We start from the raw sequence: 25,351 nt of genomic DNA, 5'->3' as shown, positions 1-25,351 counted from the left end.
AATCCACAAACCATCATAGTCACAACTGCAACTATTGCATAAATACAAAGCAACATACAGGTGCTTGAAAACATGTATGACTTGAATGAAACACAAGAGGTTACAAGTACACAATGGCAACAAAAACAAATGCAAACATTCACCGCAAAAAAAAAGAACATCTTTTTTTCGTGTTTTTTTTCCTCCGTTCAACTTTGGTTTTATGTTGCAGTCTCTTCTGACGGCTTTATCAGAACATAAAGATGGTTTCACGTAAAGACAACGAACAGGCATTTATAGGAGGTGAACAGACGTGTACCATGAGGGTGACAACATTATGAAGAGAGAGAGAAATAAAAAGACAAAAGAGGAAGCAGAAGATAACAATGAACGGACAAGTGTAACTCCGACATTGAATGTGTTCTCGCTCCCGCACTCGCCTGCCAAAAAAATAAAGCACCAGATTTTAGGCATCCACATGAGGTACTGAATCGCACACAACAACGAAAGTAAACTTTTCACTGATGGTCATTGTTGTTTTCTTTCCTCACAGCAACAGTGTCTCTGTGCAACATGTCTTCATCAAGATTGAGAGAATAATTAAAAACAAAAACCACAAAAAAAGGAAGAGGAAAAAAAAAAAATATACAGAAAAATCAAAGCTCTTATTAGCTCAAATAAGCTTCCAAACAATAAATATTTCGATTAAAAGTTCAGAGAACGCACACGCAGACACACATCTTCTCAGTCCAATCAGTCTGAAAAAGGTAAACGAAAAGATCTAACATGAATGTTTGTGTGCTAAACCTTAGTGAGTGTAGCTTGGACTTGTAAAGGGAACATCTCCCTTTTCAAGAGCTTCATATATGACCTTAATTCAAGCAACAATATTTATATAGAAATGTTTTAATAAATGTGCAGTGCTTAGTAATAAGGATTAAAGTCATTTATTATACATAATCTGTTTTTTTTTCTCGAATGGGCCTCCTGACCCACAGATAGTGATATTGGCTTTGTCCCTGCCCATTCAAAAGCAAAACGCTGAATAAGCCAAACTTTTTACAACTGGAAAATACATCAAAATTTGGAAGTGTGCTTTTGTCAGTGCCCATGTCGAACTGATATAAAGTGTTGACTTGAATCAATGCTGGTATATTTCCTTATACGACTTTTTTTTTTTTTTTTTTAAACAACCACATGCATTTACATCTATAGATAGAGATTCCTTTTTTTCCTTTACAGTTGATAATCAAACACAAATCATGTCAGGTCATTTGCATTTGTAAACTCTGATCCGTTATTTTCTCTCCCAAAAACTCTGTGTCTTTGCAGCAGTGGGGTTTTTGTCAGTCTCAGTTTCTGTCCGGCTGAAGTGTTGAGTATGTTGTAGTGCCTGGGTGCTCCAAAGTCTTCTGCCAGAAGTGGGTGGGTGGGTGAGTGAGTGGGTGAGTGGGTGGGTCTTGTGTTCCCTGTCCTCTCCTGTAGGCTTTCACAGTTTGCCCGTGTTGGGAAAAAAAAAAAAGAAAAAAGGAAAAAAAAAAAAAAAAAAAAAAAGAGAGGGGAGAGGGTGGTGCCCGTTCCAGGCTGCCCCCCTCCCTCCCCTCTGCTTCAGTTTTGTCACTCATCGTCGTCGTCCTCCTCCTCTTCGCCGTCTGACAGAGAGGCGCAGGGGCGGATCTGCCGGTAGCCGTCCAGCCACTTCTCCACCATCTGGGTGACCAGTGGGTGGTTGCGTCGGCGGGAGCTCTTCTGAAGAGCCACCAGGACCCCCCCCTCCGTCACACAGCAGTCCAACCACTCCCGCAGCAGCTTCTCCTGTTGTTCTTCATTACCCATCTGAAGACACAACACAGGGGCATTTTAGGACAGCCAGCGTTTCAATTACAGTTTTCCCGTTTCCCCTTTTAAAAAAACTCCATTAGACTCCATTTCTAAGGCTGTCACTTACTTACACCCATGAAACACTTTATACATCAGAGGTCTCCAGCCTTTATTACCTCCGAGAGCTCATTTGTTGAAATGAATTGGTTGAGAGCTACCCATATTTTATATTAGCTATTATTACCATTTACCTACAAAGCTGCTGAAACCAAATAAATGAGTTTATTTTAGGTGAATATTTACTAAATATTGCTGTTACACAACACGTTGACTGCTACTGTCTGGAAAGTCACTGTACTTTAGTGAGGAGGTGTTTGATGCTGCATGTTTTACACCGACTCACTGCCGCGGTCAAAGTATAATTTCTGCCTTTTCTTGGCAAGAAGGTTCTGGGTTTGAGCATCACTGTGTCAAACTTCCCCGCAGCATTACATGTGAACTGACATCTGATTGGCAAATAAGTCTATTGTGTCAGATGGGATGTCTGTGGATGCAGACCACAACCATACAATGAGTTCTACTTAAAACAGACCTGGGCCACATGTGACCCGATAGCTGACCCAGACTGGCCCACATGAGGTCAATGGCAAATTAAAAGTCCATACAAATATATACCGTACTTTCCGGACAATAAGCCGCTACTTTTTTCTTGTTTTGAACCCTGGGGCTTCCACAGCGATGCAGCTCCAGTATGGATTTATATGGGCTAAAGGCCACCAGGAGGCGCTCCAGCAGGAAGCGCAAAAGTGAGACAGACAGGTGGAAGAGGTGATGAAGAGGAGAAGTTTTAATCTTAACTTTTAACAATCATTTTGCATGTCATGCACAAACCCTCGTCATGGTAAACACATGAAGAAATACATATTTTGCAGCTTTTAAGTTGAAACTAATCGATAGAGCTGCAGCATGGAAGTGCCATTGAGCAACAACGGAGGAGAGACGCAGGTGTGTGACGAAGCCTTTCTGAGGCTGTTCAACTCCAACACTGAAGAAGATGACTGCAGTGATTTCAGTGAGCAGAAGGAAGATGAAGATACAGATCGATGACTTTTCTGGGTTTCTGAACCAGCCTGTTTCTGCCATTTTACTGCCGTGTTACAGGCACTGGAAAAAAGCAGTTAAGGTATGGAAATAAATATTTAAATAATCTTTCTGTTTACCATCTTTCTGTGTCAATACCTCATGTCACAACGTGGACACCTGTGGCTTACAGTCAGGTGCGACTTATATTCCGGTGTGCCTTATAGCCCGGAAAGTACGATATATATATATATATATATATATATTTATACACATACAGGGTGGGGAAGCTAAATTTACAATGAACATTTAGTTGTTTTTTTCTCAGCAGGCACTACATCAGTTGTTTTGAAACCAAACATATACTGATGTCATAATCATACCTAACACTATTATCCATACCTTTTCAGACACTTTTGCCCATATGAGTAATCAGGAAAGCAAACGTCAAAGAGTGTGTGATTTGCTGAATGCCCTCGTCACATCAAAGGAGATTTCAAAAATAGTTGGAGTGTCCATAAAGACTGTTTATAATGTAAAGAAGAGAATGACTATGAGCAAAACTATTACGAGAAAGTCTGGAAGATACTATTAAAGAAGCATGGGAGAAGTTGTCACCCCAATATTTGAGGAACACTTGCGCAAGTTTCAGGAAGCGTGTGAAGGCAGTTATTGAGAAAGAAGGAGGACACATAGAATAAAAACATTTTCTATTATGTAAATTTTCTTGTGGCAAATAAATTCTCATGACTTTCAATAAACTAATTGGTCATACACTGTCTTTCAATTCCTGCCTCAAAATATTGTAAATTTTGCTTCCCACCCTGTGTGTGTGTGTGTGTGTGTGTGTATATATATATATATATATATATATATATATATATATATATATATATATAATTGTAATAAATGCAGCCAATACAATGACACTACCTTTATTTTGATGGATCTGCTAAACTAAAAAAAATGTTTGCAAGTTTTTTCCATACTTAGCATAAGGTTTATGCACTGATTGGTTTGCTGGTCAGTTTCAGCCCATGAAGACGTCAGTTAACAGTAAGATATGCAAACAAAGATCGATGTATTTATTGTTTTTCATGTAAAATTAATGTGGAGCTGGTTTTGCACATTTTCAAAAATGTTTTTGTGAATATTCATTAAATAGTTGTATTCTGTGCTCCACATTTTTATTGTATCATTGTATTGTTTCATTTACCACTTTCATAGAGATACATAATGAGCAGAGCTGCAGGTGTATTGGTCCGGCCCTTAACAACTGTCAAAGTTTCTCATGTGGTCCCATAAGAAAATTAATTGCCCACCCCTGACTTAAAGGATGTTTGGTTTTTCTGTGAAAATCCACATGGTCATGTCTGAGTTCTTTCGTGCCTCTGCTGCTCCTCCACATTGTGCACACACCGTTAGCTTAGAAATGGAGTTGGATAATGTCAACAAATCAATAGTTGCCAGAGCAAAACAAACTCCAACACAAATTTCACAAAAGTACCTGAGCCTGCACACATCTTACTGGACCTTTAAACTAGCACCAGGTGCAAACAATGGCATGGTTCGTGATGCGATAAAAAATGTTCACAAATATTTAAGGAGGTTTTTAGAATCTTAACCTCAAGACATTAGCACAATCAATAAAATTTGAGTCTAAACAAACCTTTAGACCAGGGGTGTCAAACATATGGCCCACGACTCAAAACTGACCTGCCAAAGGTTCCAATCTGTTCTGTGGGATGAATTCGCAAAGTACAAAAATAAAAATGTCAAACTCCTTTTAGTTCAGGGGTCACTTACAGCCGAATTTGATCTCATGTGGGTCAGACCAGCAAAGTAATAGAATAATAACCTATAAATAATGACAACTACAAAATTTTAACTATTATGATCCACTGCCATCTGTGATGCACATGTATACATGATAAGTTCCAATCCAACTTTATTTATAAAGCACTTGAAAAACAACGAAACTGGACCAAAGTGATGTACAGAAGACTAAAAGCACAGTAAGTTGAGGCATAATGTTAAAATTGCACTTTTTTTTCAGGTTCATTATTGTTCAGGTTATTTACATTTCTTGTAAAAGGACAGTTTGTAAATGCAAACATTTTCATCATGATATTTGATCTTTTTGCACTAAAACAAAGAGAAAAATTTGGAGTTGTCATTATTCATAAGTTATGATACTCGGTTGAGATCAAATTGGGCTTAATGTGGCCCCTAAACTAAAGTGACTTTGACACCCCTGCTTTAGAAGGACTACAGATGTGTGAATGTCCTCCACACTAAAGTATATAACCTGTCACCAAAATCCAAATCAAACTTGAAACTTCTGAGCCACCGTGAACCAAATATCGGGGGACTTACTTCCTGCGCTGAGAGGAAGTGAATGTGAAGCAGCTTCCTCTCACTGTCGACCAGCGGCAGGAATGTAACCGTCACGTCATCGTCTGTGTTGAGGTTGGCGCCCGCGCCTCGATTGTCAAAGCCGTCGTTCTCCATGGCCACCAGCGCTGAGAAGTGGCCCCGTGTGTAGCCCAGAGCGATGGGGCTCTTCCAGCAGAAACTCTGCTCCCATAAAAGGGGCAAGTACACACCTGGAAGGACACGATGGACATGTAGATTCATAAACCAGGAGAACAAAGGAGGTTCTGAATATGGAATCATTTCTGTGCACAGTGGGTTCTTCTATTGCTAAAACATGCAGTCAGCTTAAGTGTGTGTAGAACAAAATAAATCATATGAAATTACTCCTTTTTCTCTAGAGTTGAGTTTCTTTGTTTTTTTCCTATTAAAAACACACTGTTACAATAAAATGACTTGTATCGCTGTTTCATTATGAACCTTTTTAAATAATAAACCATCACAACCCAGTTCACAATAAACTAAATCATGATAACAGGTATTTTTCTGTGAATGAACATTTCTGTCCATTTTTACTGCCATTTCTGCATCACTTTATAGTATCTTCAATGGGTAAAGAAGCCATTCCTAAGATGTATTTGATAAATCAAAAACCTCATTTTACACCCTTATTTACTGCAGTAAAGTGACAAACTATAAACTCTGAAACTTACTCAAAACTTAAAAATTTAAAAGTAGGCATTTGAAGGGCATTTCTAGCAGCTGTTTCTCTAAAGCGAAGTGAACGTCAGATGTCAAACCTTTCTGACATCAAATCCACAAACACCAATGTACTGAAAATAATGATCGTCCTCTCTCGAGTGTGTAAGTCTGTTTTCAAAGTCGGCAGCAGAACTTGAAACATTATGACACCTTTTCTCTGCAATCTGGTCTGTTTCATGTTGTTGTCATTTTGTGAAGTCTTTTCTTTCATTTTTATCTTGTTAGGTTTTTTGTGTGTGATGGGAGCGTGTTCTTTCTCAGCAGTTTAGGCTGAAGTCAGTCTTTACACTGCAAAAATCTAAATCTTACCAAGTGTATTTTTCACATTTCTTGTCAAAATATCTCATCACACTTAAAATAAGGCATCATCACCTAAAGTGAAACTTTTCAGTGAGATATAAGAACTTATTTTTAAAGAATAGATTTTGAAAATCTTACTTCAAGAAATCTTACCAAGATAATTTTCTCTTGTTCCAGTGGCAGATTTTTTTTGCTTAATTCAAGATTTTTTTTTTGCTTAATTCAAGTAAAAAAAATCTGCCAATAGAACAAGTGAAAATTATCTTGGTAAGACTTCTTAAAGATTTTCAAGATCTATTGTCTAAAAATAAGTTCTTATATCTCACTGAAAAGTTACTCTTTAGTGATTATGCCTTATTTTAAGTGTGATGAGTATAAAATACACTTGGTAAGATTTTGATTTTTGCAGTGTATATCTGGAATAGTGTGAAAATATGATGTTAAATTAAAAATAAGGAATTCTCTTCAAATGCATTATAACTAAAGGAATGAACCTGTTGTGAAAAGGAGCAGACAGTACACATAATACTAGAGGTGTTAGAACAGTTATGTCCGCTATGAAACAAAAAAGTGGAAAAACTGAGTATGTGTGTCCATCAAATCTACCAAACAAGCTAAACATTGGTTACACTTAAACAATGCATAATACAAACTCTACCTGTGTCTCCTGTTTCTCCTGTTCAATAATAGGCCCAGCAGTTCACAGCACATAATACCACTGTAACCGACACCACATTTGGACAGTCTTTGCTACTCGCTTCTCCCAGTAACCATTGTGTTTTCACTGCGCTCACCTGGTCAACACTTCATCTGAGCCCTCTGCTCCTCCCCCTCTATAGGCGCCAATTTGCATGTCTTCCTCTTTGTGTGTTTTGCATTGGCTCTTGGCAACAGTAAATCAGCCGTCTGTCATGTGGGTTTTCGTTTTCTCACATACACATGCAGACACACACACGAGAGGCCGGCCCTTACAGAGCACTTTCATCATCCTCTGTACAGCCTTACTCTTACAGCAAATTAAAACCAGACTGTTTTTACTGCTAGCTATAAAGGTGGACTGTTCTCGCCACACTCACAGAATTGGATCACTTGAGTTGTGATGAGTTACATATGCTTAAATGTGTTGGAAAGTGTGTGTCTCACTTTTTACTGCATCGCAATCTACATGCATTCCTGATAAAGTGGGTGTTCCATTCTGTTGTTTGTGTTATTTTGAGTCACACAGTACTAAAATACCCCTAAAATCAGAGACACTAGACTGATACATGTTGTAAATACCAATTACTGACAGATCACAGGGGCAGTTATGTCAGCTATGTGAGCTATGCAGACACATGTAGGCTGGAGCTATTTTACAAGGGAAGTAGAGTTTTTCTACGCCCACTGAAATGGAGCTCCACTCAGCGTTTAATGAAATTTGACCAGAACTGGTTCGCTGCAAAACAGTGTAACAACAATAATGCCCACCTTGAAAACGGGTGTACCCGAGTGTTTCACCACGGAAACTTTTGTAATACTTCACTCCGTAGACAATAATTGGCCTACGAAGTATATGTGCAAGAACGAAAATGTGGGTCTGCTCCAAACTGGATCCCGGCTGGAAGAAAACAAAACACAGAGAGGGGGGAAAAAAATGTCAGCTGGCAAAAGCAGAATGGATGGAGTTAGATTTCTTGAATGCCATACACTATTTCTGGCATATTCCCCTTACAAACACAAAGTATTAAAATGTAAAAAAAAACAACAGTTACTGTGCTTTCACATCCGGTATGAGATATAATAACAACCCACCCAAATTCTTGGTCTCTGAGGTCACACAAAGCAGTGAAAAGCAGAGAAGTGCTGATGACAGGCAGGATGCACTTTAGAAGCACATTACAGATTAAGTATACACTGGTGAGAGCACTAAAGCTTCTTGCATAAGTCATGCATCATTAGCGTGTCATATTTTGAGTACAATAGACCGTCCACATCTAGACCCTGACCTCCATATTGGTGTGCATGCATGCATTTGCTTTGATGTGCATGTACCTGACTAGCGAGGGAGAGGATAAAAGCCCAGTCCTCCTGCCACTGTTCTTCTCGGAGGGAAAAGTGGAGGCCGAAACTCTGCGAATACCACGACTCCCACTCCTTCCAGCGTGTGTAAAACCTGCACGGAAGACACACACAAAAACATGCTAGTTTATTTATGATCATGTCATTATTTGACCTTTCTGTGCAGAATGCTGCCATGTGAATGTTATTCAATGCATTCCTACGCCCCTCTAGTGGTTTAGGTTGAATGGTAATTACTCATTATGTCTAAATAGTAATTTTCTCATTGGAAAACCCACAGTCTCTAACAAAGAGACATGAGTCACACAAAGTCATTATATGGGTGCTTCTATGAAACTGGGTTCATTTTGGTACCTGGCACTTTGCCAGCTTTTCAGATCCAATAATACAAGAAAAATGTAGACATATTTCCCCCCCGGGATGTACCTAATGATGACCTCAGATAAATGCAAAAAAATTATACTCTTGCTCTGAGCCATCCCAAAATTAATTAATTTTTAATAAAATATTGGAGCCAAAAACAGGACCAAAATTGGGACAGGAAAAGCTACCTAGGTGTCAGTGCATTTGATCTAGAAAACATGGCTTGAAACGGTCTTATATACCATTATAAATAAAGACACTGTGTTAAATTTGATGATCCTAGTGGTTTTTCTAATCCAGACATGCAAGTTTTTCATGAATCGGCAGTCTCATCCCAGGTTTCGTGTGTAACCCATCATGCCCACTGGCATTACATGTAGAACCTGCCCATTTAAACACAAATAAATCGCAAGTGATTTTGCAACAGCAGTCATTTTTGTGAAACACTCTGCCTTGCATAATTAGTTCGATTCCTAAAATGTACCTGTGACAGAATAAACCGATATTAAAAAATAGTAGTGCATTATCTTTGTGTCGTTTTTACCATGTTACATGTGGATTTTTGTATACAAATATAAAAATAAAATGTGTTTTATCTGAAAAATAAATTCTCTTTTATCTCAGTAAATATTTATTTTTGAAATAGACCCAAAGTACTTCCAAACTTGCTTCATAACATTAGTCTACATCTGGTTTGAATTATTAGCCCCTCTGTCCTGTTTTTGGGGACCAGTTTCATAGAAGCACACATATACCATGCATCAGGAGCTTCCAAATTAAACCATATGGATGCAGTAATTTTACCACAATCTCTAATGTGAGCAAATTTAATTGTGTTTCTGTAAATCTGCAAAATAACTGGAATAACTGGAATAGCTCTACTCTCTCATTTTGCTGGGACTTAAAAACAGATAAATAATAAAGGCGGTAATGGTATAACGTACGGTAGTGTAAACAAGTTTTTGGACACCCTTAAAATTTCACACAGTCCCAAATACCGTCAGGAAATATTTGCAGGTAAAACCCTTTTTGTGTTTCAAAAGGTGTGGTTGCATCAGACAGACATAAACAAATACAAATGATCTCATTTGTTTATTGTCAACAAGAAAAAAATAACAAAATTTAATTTATGACACTTTCAACATGTCATGTCCTGGATGTGTCTCATTATCTTGCTGAAACATCCAGTTTTGACCTTGACAGAACAGAGCATGTGCAGAGATGAGCATGTGGGTTTGGAGAATGGAACAATACTTGGTGTGATTCTTACTGCAATGTATCACAAATGCATGGGGTGTCCAAAACCTATTTTCCACTGCTATACATGCTGTGATTTTCAGAGTAAAACACCAGTGGGTAACCACAGTCCTCACCAGTGGGAGCAGTCGTGCAGGCTGTCGTGGAGGGTCTTGCGGAGAACCGAGTCCTTGTCGTAGATGCCCCAGGTGGCCTGCAGCACCGAGTCCAGCAGACAGTCTCCAGCTGTACGGTTCCACAGAGCGTACAGTCGGCTGTCCAACCGCGTCCCGAGCTCCAGAGACCAGTTGATGATGGGAGACTCTTCTTCAAGTTCTGAAAAAGACACAGAAACATTCATGATGGTGGTCTTCACAAAACACTGTTTTTAGTTGAGCCCAAAGGAAAGATTTTAGTTAAAAATGCAGCCATAGAAAGTGGTTACAGGATGATGGTATAGATGTTCTTGAGTTTCAACCGAATTATCACAGTTTTTACATTTTCACTAGTTTTTTTTTAATTATTATTATTATTATTATTATTATTATTATTATTATTATTATTATTATTATTATCATTATTATTATTAATAATAATATTTAGTCTTTCAGTTTATTTGCTCATTTATTCTTATTTATCATTTCATCATAATTTGATGATTTTAGTTTGGAAAAATTAACCAGTTATGATTTAGCTTTTATTTCCAGATATTACCAGGATTCATACAAACTGAAAGAATGCGTGAAGCAAAATATGATTTCAGAATGATTGTTGAGTAAATGGCACCATACTGAGTAAATTCATTTTACTGTTGTGCACCATAAACCATTAACACTGGGGGAAATTAAAATAAAGCTGATTTTACCTGCAGCTCCATTTTATTTTGTTCGCAGTGAATTGCTGATTTCTAGTTTTTATGTTTTTCTTTGTTACGTCAGTCAACTATGGTACTTTCTCATTTCTTAAGTATAATAACGTTGGTTATTCTTAAGTATTTCTTAAGTATAATAATGTTGGTTGCACAATGTGCCTACTGAAGACTACTGAAGGATCTGTTTTGGTGAGCACAATGCTCCTTTGGTGACCTACTAAACAGCTCTGTCCCTGTAAGTCTCTGTAAGTGTGTCATACATTTAAAAGGCAAATGAAGATGAACTACAGTACTGTGCAAAAGTCTTAGTCCACCTCTAGGTTTGCTGTTATTACAGGGTTGAAATGAGCATACATATGTATTTGTCATTCTCTTTTCTTCTGATACAACAAGAAAATACAGGAAATATGTGCATCTGATGTGTTGAATGAAACCTGGTATGAACTATCAGGAAATTAATGCAATAAATCTCATACTGTCTGAACAAATGGGTTAAAGACATGTTAAGTGCAAAGGGAGCTCACACTAAATACTACCATTTTGGTTTATAGACGCTGTTTTTCCCTTAAACTTTGGTTTTTAATGGTGTATATACTTCACATTAGAGCTGCACGATTTTGGCCAAAAATAAAATACTGCTTTTGCTTCCATCTAAAAACTTGATTTTTCGATTTCGATTCGGGCTGGTGGTGGTGTTTTAGCTGGCATGTCATTTTCGTGTGCAGCCTGCAATGTAACGCACTGCTCCCACTCCGGCATGTGATGATGTTTGAGGAGCTGAAATAAATCAGTTGTGCTGCTGTCTTTGACAGATACCACCTTCAGGCTGAGTTTACAACGAGGAATGGTTTGGTCTTCATCGGAAACCTCAAAGCCGTACCAATTCCACGCAACCAACTTGCTCTTGCTATTTTTAGCCATGAACTTTTCACTCTACTTCACAAATGCCATTTTTGTGCTGGTGTGTGGAGACCAAAGACTGTGGAGACTGCGTTAGGAGGAGGAGCCTACAGTAGCCCAGAGGTGCACAGCCTGGAGACACGAGAAAGTTGAAATTCGATTTGACTTTTTTAAACATTGTCCTAATTAAATAAACCTATTTTGATTTAAAATCGATTAATCGTGCAGCCCTACTTCATATTCAGATTGCGCCTTAATACAGAGACTGAGAAATGCATATGCGTGGTCTAAACCAACAAACTTAATGTTGGCCTAGGACTTTTGCACAGTAGTGTATTTCTGGCTGAATTATGTTGAAAACAGCATATGAATGGGTTTTTTTTGGCTCTCTAGTTAATTATCAAAGCAGCTCATCTAATTATAAGCATCATTCTATGTCATTTCATTGGTACTTTCCTTTTAGTGTACATTTGTTTTGAAAAAGCACACACTGTGCAATTTCACTGAAAGGTTTAAATGTCAGGGTAATCAGGTTTAAACCTGCATTAACTTGGTTTCTTCTAATCCCCTAACTTGGAGAAGGTGAAAGGAATCCTTAGTCACAGAGACATTTGTGAAATCAGGTTTCTAGCAGATGTGTTAACCCAAGTATGAGCAAAGATGGATTATGTAAGAAACCTTGGAGGCCAACATTCTCTAAGTGTAATATTGGAGAGTTTGGACTGATTAACAGGAGACAAAAGTAAGCAAATCATTTAATAAGGAGCATATTGAAGTAAAGTCAAAACCAGCTGCCTTTCCAGTGTGATACTGTGTGTGTGGAAGGGTGTGTGGGAGTAAAATCATTCATTTGTGATCGGAAAAATCCCTAAAACTCAATTAGGCTGATTAGGGCAGAGGAAAGTGGTGCACACGATAGACAGACCAACTGGCAAAGTGACAAGCAGGCAAAGTAGAGCCGTGTTGGCAAGAGAGAAAATCCAAGTAATATAACACTGCCTGTGTGCAGCGCCTCCCCATTATAGTATAAAATTAGTGCGGGGGCTCCCTCTGTTTGCCAGGCTCCTGCACCATCATTATTGATTTGTATCTGGGTTTTCTCTTCCTAAAGTATGAAGTGTAGCATGCACTCAGAGTTACTGCGACAGGAATTTACAAAGAGACATCTTTAATATTGCACCTTTTTGTACATCACGGTCCAGAACCTCATCAAAGAGCTTTTCCTGAACAGCGGGGGGCAAGTCCTCAATGTCTGAAATAAAACAAAAAAGAAAAAAACTGAACAACAGTAAAATAAGAACACTGAAGAACAAACCTTAAATGAGCATACATATCTGTTCTTTAAATAGCACTGGGTTTTTAGCTGAAATTAATGAAAGGCCAAACTAGAACATTTCTCAGCTGTGGCTTGTTTCAACTCAAGCCACCATGTTTTGTTATTTTCACAATAGCCACTGGCTTTCTCTGCAAGCTCAGAGCCCTTGTCAACAGTAGCTTATTCTTCAGCTAAAATAAATGAATGCATTGACTTTGTGGAACTGAACAGAACGGCTTTCTATAGTGGCCAGATGCCAAGGGCTCCATTGTCCTGAACACTCTACATAACAAAACCCCAGCAATAGTCTAAACCATAATAGCCATTTCACACAATGGCATCCAACAGAAAATAGTACTGAATGCATGTAATTCTGCAAAAAATAAAAATAAAAAAAGCTAATGTAGTTCTGTTACAGAAAAGATACATGCCTCGTTGGCAGAACTACTCAGTATGCAAGAACAATATTCAGTCAGAGAGCCAGAGGTAGCCTCCATCTTCTGCCAGTTGAAAACAGACAACTGTAGCATTATGTCCCTTCAGCAGCCGAATAACAAGCAATTTCATACGCCACAAGTAAACAAAACAAGCATTCTATCATACACTTGGCAAGCCAGTGGGAATGAGTAGACTGCATTTTTCAGCTACAGAGATGAAGTCTGCTTGATAGAAGACACAGAAATAACACTATGAATTTATGAAATATTGCAACTGTCTCTTTCCAGCTAATTATGTCTGCCTTAGCGATAACGTTTTCATTTCCAGTTTTTATTTGTTATCTTTTAAGTGGTCTAAAAATAACGTCACAGTTTAATTACATTAGAGTCAAAGTTGGGTCAAGACATAATTGATCTTAACCCATAAAGACCCAGTGTTACTTTTGTGGCAGTTCCAAAATATTTTTTTCCTCTATATTTTTCCATTCTTAAGTGATTTATCACAATTTATTATGACATAATCCTCTGCATTTTGTGTTTTTTTTTTGGTGAACATCAGGTATTTTCCTATATTGAATTTACTGATCATGTAGATGTTCATAAAAGCTCAGATTAAATTCAAAGGTTATATCAAAACAGAGAAGACTGAATAAAAAAGTGACTTTTTCAGCGAAATATATCATTTAGTGAACATAAACTAAGTGTGTCCATCCACTGTCATTCATCCACCTCCATGGGTTTTACTGGTGAATGAATGTTGTATTAGATAAAGATATATCCACGTTCACTACGGAGCCTCTGAACATCCAAATGGGTCATATCTGAAGACCGTGAGAAGATGGAAAACTGTAATTTGCACCAATTATTTACATGGATCAATAGAATTAGTGGTTCAGAAGTTATTGAACATTTTAGATCAGTAGATGGTTTTGGTTGTCGGTGGCTGTTTGGGTCTTTATGGGTTAATGTGATTCATTTTGTGTTTTTGTCTCATGATACCTGAATTGTAGGGGGTAAATAAAAGGAAAATATTTTCATACATTCCAATACACATTTTCATCATCCTGTTTAGTCAAAGCCCATTTTTTTCTCCTAATGATATCTTCCTGTCCACTTTCTGTACACCATTTAGGAATGGGTCTGTGTTTACTGGTTTCTTTTTTTTAGTAATGTTAATGCAAACCTGCGGGTAGCGTGAAGGTCACCAGGTCAGTGAGAAAATAGCATGTGAAATCTCCCTTTCGCTGATGCAGAGATGCTGCTACCTCCCGGCGTATCTGCTCCGTTAGCTCAGGACACACCATAGCAGGAATACATTTGGCTGCCTGTTGGGACACCTGCAGGGAAGGAAGAGATCAAATAATCATTGGCAAAAACACACCTTAAATATTCAATAATACGGTTGCATAGACATTAACCGGGTGATATATTTCTTTTTTCCAGGTAGCCAAGAGCATATTTGAAGCAGACAAAAAAGAGAATACGTTGGTCTGAAAACTATTTATGATCAGTGGAATGGAACAGAAGATGAGCGCATAGAAAGAATAAAATAGACTGAGCAACTGAGGATTAGTTTAGCCTTGGAGGATGTTTTCGACAGGCAAAACTGATAAGGTATATCACTGCTAAGAAAGACAACTGTTTCTACCGGACAGAAATTATTATGCTGAGCTAGAAGAAAAATAGTCTTGGATTCTTTTTAAAAAAACATACCACTGTAATCAGGACTGTTTCTAATGGAGATGTTTTTGTGTAAGTAGTAAGTGCTGCTGTGTACACACTAATGAAATGTATAAACAGTAAGAAATGACAGGTCCACAGCATATTATGGTACCTGAAAAAAAAAACCAAAATCTGTGTATACGTAGGTAGGTAGGTAGGTAGGTAGGACTCTGACTAAAAATGGAAGAAATACTTGTGGGGTGTTCAAGGGACTGTCAAATATGAGCCATTTCTGTGGCATGCTGCAATGTCTCGCTTGTGGTTACTCACTGACCCCCTTAGGAAAAGAAAGTGGGACAGTGACTGAGTGTGGGAGGAGAGGTGTGTATGCAGATAATCTGGGATCACAGGGCTGACAGCAAGCGAGCTGCAATCAACCTCAAGCACACACGCACTTCTGAGACACATATACACACAGACTAGAGGTGTAACTCTTCACTGGCCTCAAGATTCAATTACGATTCTCCTGTCAGCGATTTGAATGTACAATCCCTGAAGCATCTCAATGTATCAATTTTCTGTACTACTGCACATGGGTACTTTTTTCATCAGTAATATAAGCAGACAGATATGGATCCGTCTGGATTCCCCGGAATTTAGAAAGTGCTTTGAAAAATCAGTCTGCAATAGTCTATAATATAAACAGCTGCATCTTTTCAATACCAGAATCTACATGTCAACAGACAGATATTGAGAATATAATTCAAGCCACATATGATGTCTGTATTGTAATTCCTATTTAAAGTGAGAAATGTCTACAGCTTTAACAAACAGTCACTGACTTCCATGTAACTATCCTGTAACAACATGAAACAAATACATGTTAGAAAAAGGCATTTCTCAGTTCTGACTACTACACTCAGTAAGTGAAGAGGGTCTAGTGTATGGAAGGATCCCAGCTCCTCTTCCCTCTAAACATGCCCGTGACTCTTTTCAGCTGATCTCATTGAGTGATGAGATCAACAGACTTCACAACAAACAGCCACATCATCAGTGATGCAAAAGCAGGCAACACTGCCTTGACTAAAGAGACTAAGTTACGTCTGCCTCAAATTTATAATCCAGTTTCTGCACACCCACCCAAGAGTCATGCCTTTACTCAAATAAAAGTTTATGACTCTTGTCTAATGATCAGAGATACAAACAACTATGTGAAGTTCTGTTTGTTCAAACCTCAGTGAGTAACACGGCCAGCATGTCCTGTCTCTGGAAGCGGATGGCTAAGTGAACCAGCGTGAAGCCGTCGTCAAATGCTGATGGTCGATTCAACAGGCGCACCTCGTCTGATGTTAACTGCCTCGCAATGTCTCCTCCCGATGTTTTGTAGGCCTCTACAGCTGCCAGGTCGCCCTCCACCACACCTTTAATACAAGAAAAACAAACATTAACTGTAATAAAACTCAGTCATAGACACATTAACATGCTCGTTAAAAAGTGGATTTTTAACATTTATCACAGCAAATGTATTTGCATACAATTCCCATTTTGCTTTTCATTAGAAGCTCACATTCTCAAAACCCCTACTTTTTTCAGGCCTTGTAAAGAACTATATCAATTCTTATTGTGCATCAAACACCAGTTTCTCAGTTTACTTCCATTTGCTGTTACATAACTTAATATTTTGTATATTTTGTGTAAAGAAATATCAAATGACACTTTAAGAGACACAGTCTTCTCTGTGGTTAATATCAAGCTGGACTCAGGCATAACAGATACAAAAATGATTTATCTTGAGAACAACCTTGTGCAAAGAACAATCAGTTCCCAACCAAAAACTCTAAAATATTACAAAGCCGGATTGTGCTTTATCTCTGAGGGAGCTGTCCTAGCTCTAAGACTTTACAGACATTGAAGTTAAGGGAAATGGATGGCAGGGGGGGTACACAGTAATATAAACCTTTTTTTTTAGGGATGTGTGCAGTGGTTACCTATTTCAAGGAGCTAGAAGTTCAACTCCTAAAGTGAAAAACTGAAAAGTGGATAGCTGCATGATGAGCTCAGAACAAGCTGTCTGAATGGTTTAGCAGCAGTAATAGCCTCTGCAACTGTTTACAGATCAAAGCTGCAACTCAGTGATATCATGTGAAGAAGAGAAGAATACATATCCAAGTGATCAATTTAAGCTTCAAGTTTCTCTTAACATTTCTAGTACTTTCAATAACACCTGAGTAGTATTCTCCCGTACATCTGACAGCATAAAACACTGTTGCGCTTTTGTTTGCACGTCAAAGGACCACACACAATGCTCAGCTGCATAATCTGTGTGAGTGAGACAGCGAGCGAGAGAGACATGGAGTGGGTGGAAGGACTCGCTGTGCCATGTGGAGCTGGCTAGCACAGCGCGAGATGAGGAGAGAAAGTACACAATGGCAGCGCAGTATGATAGAGAGATCACAACCACTTTCCACAAAACACTCCATTAGTGTGGGTGTGCCTGTAGCCCTGCAGTCAGTACTGTACTCACAGATCCTTTAGAGAACACAAAAGGCACAAATATGCAAACAGGCTTACACTTAAAGACAGACTGACTAGTGAGAGCAAACAGATTAGACTAAGTGATTCTGTTCTTTTTCTTACACTGATGTAGGTTGTGGTCATTTCTATCTGTGCAAAATGAACAACAACCATTTGACGAATACATAAGAAACTTATATTGCAATTGTGAGTGGCAAGTTCGCTGTCTTTGGGCCAGCCACTTTACGTGATGTAAACACAACTGAATTGCTACCACAATCAATCAGGAACCCAAAATAATTGGTCAAAATTAAATCCATTCCACAAAGTGCATCTCCTGTCAATATTATCTCCTTTATTTATCATTCTTCCACAACAGTAGCATATGACTCTCTTACCATGGCACTTCACTTTAATATATTAAATTGCACAATTGCCAATAAATGAAATTAATTTACTTTTCTCTGTTCAAGGATAGTGCACCTAGTTGATTGTGGTGTGTTCCCTACTTATAGGAATGTACCTTCATTAAATCCGATTAAATAATTATCCTATAGATGCCCCATATTGTGCTGGGAAGCCACATGATTGATATAAAAAGGCTCTGGTGAATGAACAACAGTGGAAGACAAGCATGAAAACCTCTTACACAGTACACAGCCTTTGCTAGAGGATGCAAAGGGAATTTCTTCAAAAGTCCTAAAAAAAAAAAAAGTAATATTCTGTATGTCCATCAGGATCTCACACATAAAGTCACTTCACATGTAATTTTGAACGAAAGATGGAAAACTCTTTTCTGGTCCCACCTTCTCTGATAAGGCACAGCTGCTCCTGCTCTGCATGCTTTTTATATTTTATCAAATGCTTCAACATTCTGAGGTGTATTTCTTCTATCCTCAAGCAGCCTTAGTAATTTTACAACACAAGTTTGTTTGGAGATTACAAATGCTCGTGTTCATTTAAGCTTCCTTTGACCACACTGCTGTTTCCTTTCACATTAAAAGGCCTGCAGACTTTGAAGCACATGTGTACGTTCAAGTCTGTAAGTGGCTGCTCGTCTGTGTTACTGTGAAAGATAGAAGTGCGTTACTATCAAACCCCAGCTAACAAGAAAAGCAAACCTGAGTGAAAAATACTGTATCCATTAACACTGCATGGAGGGGTAAGAGAGAACAGTAGATAGAGAGTGTCAGCAGATGTTTGTGCTGACAGAGGCCATTAATGGCAGTTAGTATGAGTCTTCTAGCCTGGACATACTAACAATGAGGTAAAATAATGTCTCAAAAGACAAAAATCACTCCCACCTGAACATTTTTACAATCAGGTCAGTTAGTCGACCTCTATTTAGAAATGTTTATGAGTGATGGGACATCAGTAGGGATGGATAACTGAAGGAAAATCTGCAATGTGAGATATAAATTATTATGGCAATATAACTGGTAAAAAATATACAAACTAAGCTTACAGGCAACACCAAACTGACACCAATTAATTAGGGCTGACAGCAAACAGCTGATTGGCCAAATAGTGCTAACGCATGACCAATGTATCCAGGGCACCATCTGTGTATATGTGTGTAAATGCAACTATTTTTGTTTTGCGATGTGTGGATCCTACATTTAGTGAACAGCACTAGAGAATGAAACGGAAAACTTGCACAGATACAAGTAAGTGTGATCTGAAAAAGACGTCCTCAGTGAACCGAGTTACTGGGGTCGAACAGATTACAAGGGCGAGGGTCACTGCTGTTGCTTAAGGCCAATTTATTTTTGACTTCTCCTGTGTGAATAGTACTATTTTTAGTAGAAAAAGATATCTCAGAAAATGACTTGTGTTTACATATTTCTGTCAGTGGCAGGGAGGCTTCTGTGACCTGGAATGCATACATGATCTCAGATGATGTCCTCTGTGACCAGGCCTGTGTCCAAATGCATTCCGCTCTTCTTGCATAGTAAACACTGAGCAGTCTATAACATGGAGAGCATTAAATTGATTTATTGCCATTTTGTGTCTGTGCCAAAAGGCGCAGCATACGTGTAACTTAAACATCTGTCATTTGGGCCCCTTTATAGTCCCAATATTTTAGAAGTAGAATTCACGTGCTTAAACTTCTGAAAACATACTGTTAACCTAAATCACAAGGCACCCAACAGGGAGCGATTTGAGACACTGCTTTGGACAACACAAGAGGGGATATTTCTGATCTGATAAGCAGAGCTAATGCCTGAATATGCTAAAAAGAATTACACCCACTCACATCAGATATCCTGGCCAGATGGGCCCTGGCCCTTAAGGCACAAGCCACAGTGACATGTGGGAATTCACCATGTCACATAAAATAAAAGATGTAGTGAAGGACAAGAAGCAAACAATCAATAGAGCTTTTTCTCTGACCTTTATACCTCATTTAGACTTGTTAAAATGTGATCTCTATTCTGATAAAGATCCAGATAAGATAGAACACATATTAATGCAAGGTATAAGTGTGTTGAGATAAGATTTTGATCTCCTTGAATTGGTCTGACAGCATCTGAAGGTAATGTGACTCACAATGTGCATGGATTTTAGGGAAGTGGACGATCACATTTGTGCCATAATCTGTGCCTACAAATATCTTACTTCATCTTGCTTCTATACTCTATGGTACAACATCATATTAATCTCAGACACGTGTAGAACACTAAGCTGGCAAACCTCATGAACATCTAAAGAATGACACGGAAGATTCAAATCCCTGAAGCCATAATGAAAGGAGTGGCTTTATATAGTGACAGGAGTGTTGGAGTAAAACTGGACGGTCCTCCAAAAATACAATAGGTGTATTTATGAAGTAATTTCAAAACAAATGAATGATCAGATTGTCTGTGGACCTGGTTGGAATGCCCATGGGGAGTAAAAAGGTCATCCATGAATTAAAAATGATAATAAGGAAAAACAACCAAAGCTTGTCCATTTTTTTGACAAGCTGGATAAACAGAGGGAGGCCAAACACCAGCATAGACATGAACTCAACTTGAAATAATAATGGTGAGTAATCCTGCCATGCAAACATAGTTTTGATATCAAGATTATGTTGCAAACTGCATCATATTCTCATTTGGCCCCTGTTACTAACATTCAATATTAGTGAGAGAAATAACCACAACACATTAAAAATACCTGGTGTAAATGCACAGTCAACATGGGATAATTCATTATCTGGATAATTCATCCAGATACAGATGATATTTATAACACAAGGTGTAAATGGGGTCCTAGATTCAGTCGTTTGCCTGCTTTTACTCTAAAATATAGGCTTCAATATAAGTTGGTTAAAACAAACAGCAACAACTGATAAATCATGTCTTTTTTAAGACACTTATGTACATTCTGGGTGAATGATCATCTGAATTTTTTACAATATGTAAAAAAAGAGATTATTTTCACCTACTGAAACTAATTATTTGTAGCATCCTTAATTACAAGAGCTTCACTGTAAAAGTGCACTGTCAGTCTAACACAGGAGAATTGCCTGTCAAAAAGCCAGAAAAGGAAGAAGAACTGAAGTTGAGTGGGTATACTGAACAATCTCTAAGCAATTATGACAAAGGAAGGAGAAGGAGTGAGAAATGTGTGAGAAGAAAAGAAGCCATCGTTAGTTGTTCTTAAAATGTTTATCCTAAACCTCCCACTCCACACTCACCAGTCTATAGTGTGGGTGGCTGGACACTTGCTGATAGTGTGGGGACGTTTTACACTCGCTATCAGCAGGAAAGCTCCAAGTAGATGCCCTATACCACTACACTGAATCAGAATCATCTGGACCTGACTATTAAAACAGGACAGCACATAATAACCTTGCTAATAAGGAGAAAAAAAATATATTAATCACTAACTCAAGCTTAGGCTGGTTGATAAGACAAAGATTTCTGAATTTTTATGCAAACTAGCAGTGCATGACATACACGTTGGTATACTGAAGAGGGTGGACTGAAGTTTCAATTGGATGTCAAAGCCATGTGAGATACAGCATTTGTTTGATTTGTTTGTATGTAAATAAGGAAACTTTTAGGACGACTTTTATTGAAAGAGACTGGGATCAAAATAAGATGCACAGACAGGGTTTCCTCCAATGTTTGGAAATGCAGCTGGAAAAAATATAAATAAAAAGTTATATGTAAAATAGAAGCTACATTACATAAACTGGTCAGTGTATTTACTGTAACCTAGAGTTTTTCTACAGAATTAAAGTGTGTGCAGCAGGCATCTGTTTATAGTGATTCTCTACATTCATTTATAACCAAAAGTCAGTTTGCTTTAGTTAATCAACTTAAACTTTAACCTGAAAACGTTTGCCAAACATAGCTTTTCTGACACTGAGGATATAAAGTAAGCAAAGTTGGACGGTAACCAAGTTCTTAGTGGCTGCAGATGTCAGACCATGCAGTAATCCTGGTATGCCGAAGGAAAGGTACAAAACACAATGCTAGATATTGTTTATGTTATTGTAAGAACAGTAAAATATGTTTGACATTGTGAAATTGTTGTAGACTTCAACCAGGGAGGAGAAATGCAAACACCAGCAGGGTTTTACAGAAGAAACAGGTGTGAAAACTGTATCAATAGAAACTGGATTATTGTCTCATTCTATATCTCCTCTGTAAATATGCTGATCTACCTTAAAGTCAAATATACGTCCCAGCCCTAAGTCAAGCCACTACCAGGTCCTATTTCAAGTTCATCCATTCCCAGTTTTCCCTATGGAATGCCATTTAGCTCAATCAGTCCTTCCTAAATAACTAATATTACAAGGATAATTATGTGATGTCAAATGTATTCCTGTAAAAGTTTTTGATTTTTTTAAACTCACCAACACAGGCATTGAGGAACAGCCAATCAGTCCTTCTCATTCTGTTCTTTATTTGCTTCAGTTTTTTGAAATCCACTTCAAGCTCTTCTTTGCTCCCAATGCCAGCCCCTGACGCCAGCTCGATCCTCTGAAAGTCCATATTCACCTCCGACTCCCGTTTAGAGGTTGGGGGAGACCTCCTTTGGCTGCTGCTACAACCCCCAACCCCACCTACCACAACCCCAACTCCTTGCCCACCTACATGCCCAACAACACCCCTCCTGTTGTCCCTGTCCTGTTCGTTAAGTTTTGAAGAAGGTTGTTGGCTCTCAGGCTCTGAGGCCAGTTCAATGGGTTCAGCTAAGAGACTATTTGGCCTAGGGTGGTCGCACACCACGCACTTAAGTGCTTTGGGCCAGTTCTCGTAAGTGCAGGCAGTGCAGGTCCAGTGCTGTGCGTGAGTGTTGAGCCTGTTACGGTCATTATATTCCTCACAGGGATCTGTAGTCGTGGCTGTGAGGGAAGACCGGCATCCAGAGCCTGAGGTCTGTGGTGATTCTGTGGGACTGTGTGGCTGCTGAGTATGATGTCCTTGATGGGTTGAATGTTGTGCGTGCTGTTGTTGCGCCTGTTGCCTCTGACACAGGCACTGGGTGCAACGGATGGCACGAGGCCAGTTCAGGTAGGTGCACATGTGGCAGGACCACTTGCTACTTGTCTCAGGTACATCAGCAATCCGAACACGGGGCCGGGCACTGGAGTCTGGACAAATAAGTAAGCTGGAACCCCCCTGGGTCGGGCTGTTACTGAGGCCTGCAGGGTCCCACTGGTGCAGACTGGCATCCAGAGCAGGGCTGCTTTTGAAGGGCTCCTCAGTAATGATGGCACCCCCACTGGGCCTCTGAGCGCGGCACATGGTGCACTTGATGGCTGACGGCCAGTTCTCGTATGTGCAGTATTCACAGGCCCACTTGGCAACCAGCTCGGTCATCGTCGCACCGCCGCTGTGGGAGGCTCCCTGCCGTTCAGAGGGGCACTCAGCTCGGCAGATCCACACTCAAGGAGATCACACAGCAAGCAGTGCACTGTAGTACAGAGGCAGGAAATTTCACAAAATACCATATTAGTACACTTACACTCCAACTGTACCACAAAATGAAACAAGACAAAATAGTTCATTTATATTACTGAATAATATGCCAGCTATTATTAATGTGTCTGAGAGAAGTTAAAACATCCATTACAGTTCATATAGAGTTAAGATCTATCTTATCAGATCCTTTTAGCCTAACCCTATAGGGAGGGAAAAGTAAATAGGTAATACATGGTTAGAAAAATGGATTGGCTCATTCATCTGTATAAAACTAGTGACATGTTTTTTTCTGGAGTATATACGACTCAAAATAGCTCAGATGATAAATGTGAAACTGATGTTATAAGTCAATTTATGGGCAAAATAACTTAAATAGAGTGAATTCTGTCTTCTAGACCCACAGAGCTTATTGCCCAAACAGGAACGTGCTAGTGAATGTTCTGTGTCCTATTAAAACCTGACACTAGCTTTAAACACATACAGTAAGTTAGAGACACTGGGCGAATGTGTCCTACAACCGAGCAGGGTAACAAGAGACAAGGACAGATGAAACCAGACACCCGGCACAGAGGCGCGTGACTGGTTAAGACACTTACTGATGTACTGAAATTGAGTTGGACCCAAAGCCTATTACCTACATATAACACTGAATGAGTCGAGTTAAGAGTGCCTGCATAGCGTATGGCAAATACCAACAAAACCTCAGTTACTTAGCGAGACACCATAAACTTGACGTTAGTGACTCCGGGAAGAGTCCCCTGTACTGTGTTTACACCACGCCTCCAAGTTTACCAACACACAGCGAGAAATTCAACACATTTGTGAGACACGATGCACGCGCAGCTAAGTGTGTTGTGTGTATGGGGGGAAACGGTTAAATTTACCTACTGCTAGCAAAACCATACATTACTGAATTCATACATTCGACAGGAAAGTCTAGTTGTGTTTCAATTAAACAGCAGTCGAGTACTTTCGTGTGTACATGAGTAGTTTACATTACTAGAGTGAAATTTAACAGCTGACGTTACTCATTATATCGCGTTGTAAACACTAATGAAACAAGCTAACATTAAAAGCTAATCTGACATGATAACTACAGGCTACACTGGATTGGTTACCAGCCAGGAGTCTCATTCGAGCTAGCTGGCTGCTCGCTAACATTACGGGATTATGTTCTGCCCCTCTCTGTATCTGTCTTTTAAAAAGGCCCTTGCAAGTCGACAAAAAAAGAAAAAAAAAAACCCTGACAAGGTCGGCTAACGCTGTGAGTCTTACCTTTGCTTTGCTGTGTTTACACTCCTCCGTTTGCCACCAAAACAAATGGAGCGTCCCCCCGTCAGAGAAACCCACTCCAATCCGTACTCGGGCTTCTCTCACTTGGTCGACACTAGCCGCATATTTACTTCTCAGGGGCGCCGTTTACTTGGCAGTTGAAGGTCCATATATACCACGGAGCGACAACCCCCCCCTAGTCCCGTCCCTCCGCCGTCCGCGTTAACGCTTTAAATCATTTTTGTGCCTTTCCCGATTTCCAAACCCCGAGCTGACAGGCTTTAATGGCGGCACAGGGGAAGGGAAACAGCCGAGGTAGGCCAGGCAGGGCTAAAAAATACACTACGAGGGAGAGCTGAGAGAGAAAGCCCTGGGCCGTGTTACAGTGAGAGGCAGGAGCAGGATTTACCACCTGAATCTGCCAACTAACCTGATTGGCTGAGGTTTGTGTATCCCCTCACACGGACCAATCAGATTTTACGTCTCT

General features: G+C 39.2%; 1 protein-coding gene across 1 annotated transcript; it reads right to left on the bottom strand.

The window, feature by feature from the left end:
• Positions 1–162: 162 nt before the first annotated feature.
• zranb1b (zinc finger, RAN-binding domain containing 1b) lies at positions 163–25,264 on the bottom strand. The gene is made up of 10 exons (XM_030155643.1): positions 24,868–25,264; positions 22,521–23,584; positions 16,391–16,578; positions 14,679–14,832; positions 12,924–12,995; positions 10,110–10,308; positions 8,347–8,467; positions 7,783–7,912; positions 5,257–5,486; positions 163–1,815 (listed from the first exon to the last, which is right to left on the bottom strand). The coding sequence occupies exons 2-10, from the start codon at positions 23,488–23,490 to the stop codon at positions 1,597–1,599; spliced, it is 2,283 nt and encodes a 760-aa protein (XP_030011503.1). The 5' UTR covers positions 23,491–23,584; positions 24,868–25,264; the 3' UTR covers positions 163–1,596.
• Positions 25,265–25,351: the final 87 nt, after the last annotated feature.

Source organism: Sphaeramia orbicularis, chromosome 15 (genome assembly GCF_902148855.1).
Source record: "Sphaeramia orbicularis chromosome 15, fSphaOr1.1, whole genome shotgun sequence".
Taxonomy (NCBI): Eukaryota; Metazoa; Chordata; class Actinopteri; order Kurtiformes; family Apogonidae; genus Sphaeramia; species Sphaeramia orbicularis.
Note: the sequence above shows the minus strand (reverse complement) of the source record. Positions and strands in the feature narration are given on the sequence as shown.